The 8692-nt window shown below is 36.5% G+C and overlaps 1 protein-coding gene across 1 annotated transcript in view; it reads left to right on the forward strand.

Moving 5' to 3' along the window:
* LOC102470636 (uncharacterized) overlaps nt 1-3559 on the forward strand; it is a 291660-nt gene extending 288101 nt beyond the window's left edge. Inside the window, exon 19 of the mRNA XM_006141250.2 lies at nt 3422-3559. Coding sequence (XP_006141312.2) covers nt 3422-3559 — 138 coding nt within the window. The remainder of the gene's footprint in view (nt 1-3421) is intronic.
* The last annotated feature ends 5133 nt before the right edge of the window (nt 3560-8692 follow it).

The following is an 8692-nucleotide window of genomic DNA, read 5'->3' on the forward strand; positions in this document are numbered from 1 at the left end:
TTTAAACCACCAGGTCCAGGACGCGAACCGCGGTAAACTACATGGGAGTCCAGCGACATAGCCATTACGCTAACTGCTGGTTCTCCCCTATTATTTCTTAAAGCGGATTCTGACAGTAGCATTACCAGGTCAAAAACACTAAGAATTTTAAAAGGCTATGTGTGTGTGTGTGTGTGTGTGTGTGTGTAACAAATGTGCTCATCTGTGTTCGTGTGTATGCGTGTGCGTGTATTGCCCTCTAGAAGTATGAACAAAGGAATAACCACAAGCACAGAGAAAAAAAGTGTTCCCCAGCATTTTAATAATCTTCGTGGCTATAGCTACACAAACTACATGTTCTGTAACTTAATAAGATGATGCTACGTCTGATAGGAAAGTACACGGTTCCTTCATTTCCTGTCCTTTACTGTCTATGAAAAATGTTACATGACTAGGGATTTTTTTTTTGCCCTATTTTTGAAGCACAGTACAATTAAGCACAAGTTTGTCATAACATCTAAGCAGTTCACAATTATTTGTTGTTGCTAGCCATATTTCTTCCCATCAATCAATAGAATCCATAAAATAAAATAAGTATGACCATAATAGCATTGACTTGTTTTTCTAGCACACATCATTTGAAATAAATAACTCTGCACAGACTGATAAAAATGAAAATTGTTCTAAGCTCCCTTTATAATCACACTGCAGTCATCAGAAAGTGAACTGTCTCACAGTTAACTCAGAAGAGACAACCAGTCATCCTTTTTAGCAAGAGCTATTAAGGCTAATCATATTTATCTTCCCTCTTCCTCAAATCTCTCAGGCCAAAGTATATTTGTTAATTGGATGTATATCAAATATACAAACAAAGCTTTTTTTTTTTTTTTTTTCAGAGAGAGAATTTTGCTAATAGAACATGTGCTCTCGCTGGAAAGAGAGAGAGAAAGTGAGAAGTCTTCCCAGGGAGGATGGCCATACTGCAATCCCTTCTCCATTATTCTCTCAGAATCTTGGGAATGCACGCACGTGTGCTCGGCATGAGTTTAGGACACTGGGCCAGGACTTGAACTGCGGTCAACTATGTGAGAGTCCAGCAACATAATCATTATGCCATCTGCTGGTCCCCAAAGCTTTTTTGTTATATTTTGGTGGCGGCTGTGATGAATACATGAGAAATAGTTGTCATTGTGGAAGCAAATGAGAAAAGTCAGAGTAACCTGAAGGGCTGCATGCTGCCGGGCCATTGCCCTGCTTGTGTGTAGCCAGGAGAGAAATGCTCCCTGATGATGACTGAGAAGTTCCTCCCAACCTCAGCACACAAATCCACCGCTACTTCCACTTCCCTTCTTCCCCAAGCACTCTGGGTTACTTAATGAGTTTGCATGAAATACAGAAATATTAGAAGAAAGGAGATATCCTGAAGATTCATTTTCTAGAAGATAAAGGGATGATTGAGGTTGTTACTCTGAATTGAATCCTCAACCACAAACAGAGATTGTAAATGACAGGGAACTTAGGAGAAAGTGACCTTGTCATGTAGGAATTCATGATTCTGGTGAAGGCTGAATGCCATCCAATTTGCTATTTGGAATGTGTGCTTCAGAAGCTCAGAGAAGAACTGGCATGAAACAGACAATTCTGTAATTCTGGCTTGCATTCGTATACAATCTTAATTAGAAAAAAAGAGAAGGCATCTAAATAAATGTTGTGGTGTGCAGAATGTTGCCCTTGACAAATTTAGGTTGTAAAAGATGATCTATAGGGTCAGCCACTGGCATGGTGGTTAAGGTGCTGGATTCCACACGGTCGACTCTGTGGTTTAAATCACAGATTCAACAGCTTGAAAAACATGCTGGGCATGTGCACATGTATGCCCCAAAGCCTGAGAGCATAATGGAGGAGAAGGGATTGTGGCATGGCCATTCTCCCTGGGGAGTGATTTCTCACTCTCCCTTTTCCCCTTTCTTTCTATCTTCTTCTGTGTCTCTCTGGGCACACATGCCCTATAGCAAAAACCTAAAAACAAAACAAAACAAAACAAACAAAGAAAATATATATAAAGAACTAGAAAGAAAGATGAATAATAAAGTGTAAAAGGTGATTAAGAAGAATGGCAGGGAAGCAATTAATGCGAAAAGACTACCACACTGCAGGTACCTATGGAACAAGTAGACTGAGAAGGTCTGGCAGAAGAAATTTAACGTGACAGGTAATCTGTTGTTCAAGTCTATTTTTCTCAACACTATTTAATTGTATATGCCAGTCACCTAACCTACTTGTGCTTAATCTCAAGATATTTGTTAGTTCTTATAAATGGAATTACCATAGCTATTCTGATATATTCAGGAGTTCAAAGAAGGTTATTAAATCTTTTTTTCTCTCTCTCTTTCATCTATGTTGGCTTCATTCTTGAGACTGTTTTCTTTATAGGATAGCTTCACTCCAGCCTTTTATCATTCCACTACTCACTGTTGTTTTGGAAGATTTGCTTTTCCTGGTATTCCAGTCAGTACCTTTTCCTCCTTTTGTCCACTCTGAAAAGAGGTTTTATGATTGGCTAGTTTATAATTTATAGGTCACTTGAAGATGGAAGAAAATACTAACTTCTATAACCAAGGAAGAGTTTGTCTGATACACACATGTTCTTTTTTACTATCCAGAGAAATACATTTAATTTGCCTGTTTATATGGAACTGTGGTTCCCTGCTTGTCTCCTCTGAATGGCTTTCAGTTCAAGAGGTCATTTATTCTGGGAACAAACAATCCTTCAGCAGAATGCTTGAAAATGGTAGATACCTTCAAGATGTAGGAGAAACATATGAAGTCAGCAAAATTGGTGGCTATTATAAACAGTTCCAAGAATAAACCCAAACTGTGCATGACAAGTGAACAGGAAGTTGGCATGGCTGCTAGTTGGACTCAAGAATAATTAGTCTTATATATACAGAAAACTTCTCTAGGGACAATGAGTTCCTACCAAAGGAATGTTGCATTACATTTGCCTCTGATAGTTTTTGTTTTCTGTGTATTTCATCAAACAAAAGTTACCAAAGGCCAAAAAAAAGTGTTATTTTTGATTTTGCCTATTTTGGTTTCAGGAGAATTAGAAAAAAATTGCTTTCAAGCATATTTTCATTGCCAATTATAATCTGATGTTCTATATGACTAAATATATTTATGTGTGTATTACTTCGTATTCTTAGTAGAGTTGTAAGATTATCGTGAAGGTCAGAAATGGAACTGAACCATAAAATCTAAATTATAAGCTTCCATTAAACTGTGGAATTAGGATAATAATATGTCATTTCAGGGGATTTCCAAACTGTAATTTTTTTCCCAGGGGCAAAATAGGAACAGAAGAATAGCTTTTGTTTATTCCACCTAAATATTTCTTTGAAATGTGATAAATTACTGTGCCCATTTTATCACCACTTTTCAGGTGTTTGGTGACATCAGTGCCTTCAAGTTTGTCCACAGTGAAGTGATCACAGCTATTCAGGAGCATTTAAATGAAATGGACACTCTACTGAGAACCTCTGTTGATGATAAATCAAGAGAAATGAATCCATTAAAGTAAAAGGTATTTTTTCCCTGCTAGTTAATTAAATACTTAACTCATTGCTGTAGGTGAATGTATTAACTAAGAAGGAACCCTAAGTACTACTTCTTTCTTGTCTTCCAAAATCTCTACCAAGGAAAACTGTTGTGGGTGAGAAGACTATAATCGACTTCTTTTTCCAATTTTATCGTCCTACGACACCTAGTTGACAGGTATTGGAAATATCCAATCCAGGTGATTTTTCAACCCCATTTTAACCATTATCTAACTATTAGACCACTAGTCTAACATAAGGAATTTGCAGTAAAGATTACTTGCAATGTTCCTTCTGTTGACAGAAATTAGCATATGCAAAAACTGTCTATATTTTTACTTCTCTATGATTATTATTGAAGGTTGGTCAAAATATATTAATATCTCTGTCAACAGATCTCAACTTTACAGGAACTAATAAACATTAGAACTTTTTTTTAATAAGTTTATTTCCTTTTATTTATTTTTTTTCATTTCATTTTCTTCCATACATTCAATCACATTATTATTTGTCTTACAAAATGGGTATTTAAACAGGTGAACATGTCTCCCTAGTACTGTTGATAAAACTACGAAATATCACGTTTTAATAGTTTAAATGATCACACCCGCTCATCTCAGACAACAAGAATCTTACTTTAGATTCTTCAAGGTCACGATCACTTCCTTTCTATGTTTGTTTTCTCTGCCACTGAACTTATCTGACTAAGCATTCCCCATAGTAAGGAATAAGTTCCATTACCGAGTTTGTGTAAAGTTCCTAGAATGTAATATATATACATAAGTAAGCAGTACATATAAGTTACTAATATGGTTTTTCATGAGTTTTCACTTTTTGTCAAAAAGATATTCTGATATTCATGAGACCAATGTTGTAATTCAGTCCAATGCTGAAGTAAGATTGTGGTACTGCCTATATCTAAAGGGAACATTATTTTCATTGGCATGGAAAAAAACTATTTTATTTATTTATTTTTATTTTAGAGAGAGATTTTTGTTATGGAGCGTTCTTAAGAGAGACAGGGAGACAAAGAGACAGAAAGTGAGAAATCACCACCCCCCCACCACCACCACCACCAGAGGAGATGGTCACGCTGCAATTTTTTCTTCTCCATTCTCCTCTCAAGGATTTGAGCACACATGCACATGCACCCAGCGTGATTTTTTAAACCACTGGGTCCAGGACTGGAACCATGGTCGACTAATGTGAGAGTCCAGTGACATAACGATTGCACCATCTCTGGTCCTGAAAAACTTTTACGTTTTTGGATATGCACATGTTTGATTAGCTCCTTAAGAAAAATAGAGAAAAAAGAAGATGAAAAGACACATTTTATGCTTATGACCAATTTCTCTCCTTTTCTGTGGCCCTTAGTAAAATATTAATAATAATTCCATGGATAATGAAAGCTGAGAATAGACTCTGTAAACAGAAGCTTTGCAAAAGTTGAGTTCTAATGTGAGAGATGTCAGTATGGTATTCCCTTAGGAGAGTACGTGTATTTACACAGAGTGCAAAGTATTTTTTTGAAATTCAAGATGGGTTTCTTGGGGTTGGGGGGAAGATCACTAAAACAAATCATCAGGATTTTGTTTTGTTTTCTCAGTGTATTGAGGATAACTTATAATGGTAAGATTATTTTTCAAAATCTGTTAGTAAAATAATATCTATAATTGATTTCACTAGGAACCTCTTTCCTAGAATAACGTTAGTCACTAATTGACTTGTGTCATTCACCTTGATTTTTTTTTATAGAGAGACAATGTACACTAGGAAATAGGATTATCTCTAAAAACTATAAATTTAAAAAATCCTTTTTAATAAATTATTTTGGGGACCTATTGTATTCTTACTGCCTAAGTAGATAACCCATTTAAAATTTAATCAAAATTAGGGAATGAAAGTATAAATAAGAAGGAATAAAACATTGAAATGCCTCCTATACATTTTAAAACAAGATTTATTAAATATTCCTAATGTTAAGTTCCGTGACAATAGATAGATGATCCTAAGTGTCAGTTAAGCAAGTGGATGAAAAATGAGTGATTTTCATCCTTCAGTTAAATATGGTGCTAAGTGGTATGTGCTAGCATTAAAAGCAAATTACTTATCACTTCAATAATCACAGCATGAGTACAGTCTATTGGAAGCTGTATTTCTAGCCTTCCTTGGTCCTCAGTTTTATTAAATAAATCAACTGATAATGCTTGGATAAGCACAAGAAAAAGCCTTGGTGGTATTGCAACATGTTCATTTTCTAAGTGCTTATTCAAGATGTCTCCAAAATGGTATTTTTTATATTTTTACTCACTTAATAATTTACACACATAAACTCACACACACATATACACACTCATGCTTCATATACATGTGTGTATATATATGTGGGTACTCATATACATCTATATGCAGTTATGTATATATATATATCTAGCTTTGGTATCCACAAGGGGATTGGTTCCTGTACTCCCACAATATCAAAATGTTCAGATGCCCAAGTCTCTCATATAACATGGTGTAGTGTTTGCACATAACCTATGCTTATCTCCTGTGTGCAATAAATCATCTCTAGATTATTTATAATACCTAATAGTGTGCAAATGCTATGGAAATAGCTGTTATAGTGTATTACTTGGGGAGTAACACCAATTTGAAAAGTCTGGAAATGTACAGTACAGATGTAACCAATGCTGTTTCCAAATATTTTTAATCAGCGATGAATAGAATCTGCAGATGTAGAACTCATAGATACAGAGGGCCGACTGTGTATCTGTGTGCGTGTGTGTGTGTTGAGACATACACACTAAAAGGCTCTGTGAAGAACAAATCCCTCTGCCACATGTCTTCCAGTTGACCATCCAGCTTATTTTAAATACCTCTAGAGATGGGGAAGGTCACCATTCCAAAGGAAGACTCTTACAACTAGGAGTTTGAAAACAGCTACTGCTGACTTTAAGATTTTATGGGAGGACTGGCAGGTGGCGTAGTGGTCAAGATGCTGGACTCACACATGGTGGACCACAGTTCAAGACCCAGACCTGAAGTGCTTTCCTGTCTCTCTCTCTGCCTCTCTCTATTCAAATTAAAATACTACTACTACTAGGACCAGCAGTTAGCATAATGGCTATGTCACTGGACTCCTATATATTCAACCACGGTTCGAGTCCTGGACCTGGTGCTTAAACTCACGTGCTTAAACTCACGCTGGATGTGCATGTGTGCGTGCCCAAGATCCCGAGAGGAGAATGGAAGAGAAGGGATTGTGGCGTGGCCATGGCCCTGGGGGTGATTTCTCACTCTCTGTCTCTTTGTCTTTCTGGCGAGTGCATGTGCCTATAGCAAAAACTTCTCAAAAAAAGTACTACTACTACTAATACTAAATTATATGGAATAAATAATATTTAAAAAGAAAGTTCATATGAGGACCAGGTTAGCAGCAGTGAAAAGCCATGCACAAGCACAGAAATGTGGGAGTCCAGTCAAGAGCGCTGTCGGATGTCCTGCCTTTCTCTTCAGCCGTTCAGAAACTTTTGCATATGTGCTGAGAATAAATCCAGGATCCAAGGACTTATCACCTGTTTCTCTGCTATGGCCCCAATCTGAGCCGCCATTGTTACTTTGTGGGACTTGAGTAATTGCTCCTTACAGGTTTCCCTGCCTCTGTTCTCCTCCCACTTTGATATATTTTCAAAGCTTTAGCTAATATAATCCTCCTCCCTTCTTAAAAGTAGATCATGCAACTATGTTGTCTGCTCTGGAAAATTTTTCTTCAGGAGAAATTATTTTAACAGCTGCTAGGAAAAATATGCACAGGTAAAGCAGAAGCAAAAACACAAATCCAAACCACCAAATCCCCCATTGGAAGAGAAACGATGTCAGCTTTTAGTTAATCATTTGGGACAAATCCTTAGAGTGTTTGAGTTAGGAGACCGTGAATGGTTCCTGGAAAATGGTATTCATCGTTGTTTATTTGAAATGTATTGATTTCTTAAAGAGTGAGAGTTCTTTTAACTCTCAACAGGGTAACCTGTTGTTATCTTCTCCCCAGCCTTTCCCAGTCAGCCAGAATCATGGACACTCGTGTGTACCTGGAATATACAGCTTGACCTGAGAACCAGTGTTTGATGTTACATATGGCTTCCAGCACTTTAGCGTGTGAAGCTGCAGTGGCACCATGGTAACTTGGCCAATGTTTTATAATGTCAGCAAAAAATATCTTATTTTCCAGTGCTACCGATGCATTTATAGTACATCAGACAGTAAGGTTCCCAATGAAAAAAGGAAAATAAAATCCCTAAATTGCATGCAACTTAAATGATTCTATCAGGTAATAATGCATGAAAATAATAAAGAAACTATGAAAATTTATTTTGAAACAATGTATATGTGAGGAACTTTTAAAAATTACTTGTGGGCCATGGAGGAGATAAAAATTGCAATCATAAGCTGTTAAGAAATTAATGATAATGAAGTAATTAGAACACTATTAAGAAACTTATGAGATGTGGCCAAAGCTATGTGTAGATAGAAATACTTCTATTATTTAAAAACATAAAAATCACAAAGATAAACAGAATATAAGAAAGAATAAATATTCAAAAGCTGAATATTACTCATTCAGACAATGGGTATAATTTAGTATTAATTTTTAAAAAGTAATAAAGTTTAACATTGTTTCCTTCTTCAGTAAGCTTGACAAGAGAAAAACATTGCAAACATACATTAGACATCAGAGAATTGTAATATAATCACAGTTAAAGAACAGTAAAACTATTAGTGGAGTTTCGTAGATATAGTTCTGTGGTGGTGAATAAAGATATTCTATATTTTATATGTGCCAAAAACAGAACTGAATTTATTTTAGAGATGTTGAATTCCTAAATAAGTGAAAATGGGAAACATTTTTAAAGAATATTGGAAAATGCCTTTCAAAAAAACCGCTGAGGCTAGGGAACCAGCAGTTAGCGTAATGGCTATGTCGCTGGACTCCCACGTAGTCGACCGCGGTTCGCGTCCTGGACCTGATGGCTTAGAACTCACGCCGGGCGCGTGTGCGTGCGTGCCCAAGATCCTGGGAGGAGAATGGAGAAGAAAGGATTGTGGTGTGACCACCCCCC

This window comes from Tupaia chinensis, unplaced genomic scaffold (genome assembly GCF_000334495.1).
Source record: "Tupaia chinensis unplaced genomic scaffold, TupChi_1.0 Scaffold000048_1, whole genome shotgun sequence".
NCBI classification, from domain to species: Eukaryota; Metazoa; Chordata; class Mammalia; order Scandentia; family Tupaiidae; genus Tupaia; species Tupaia belangeri.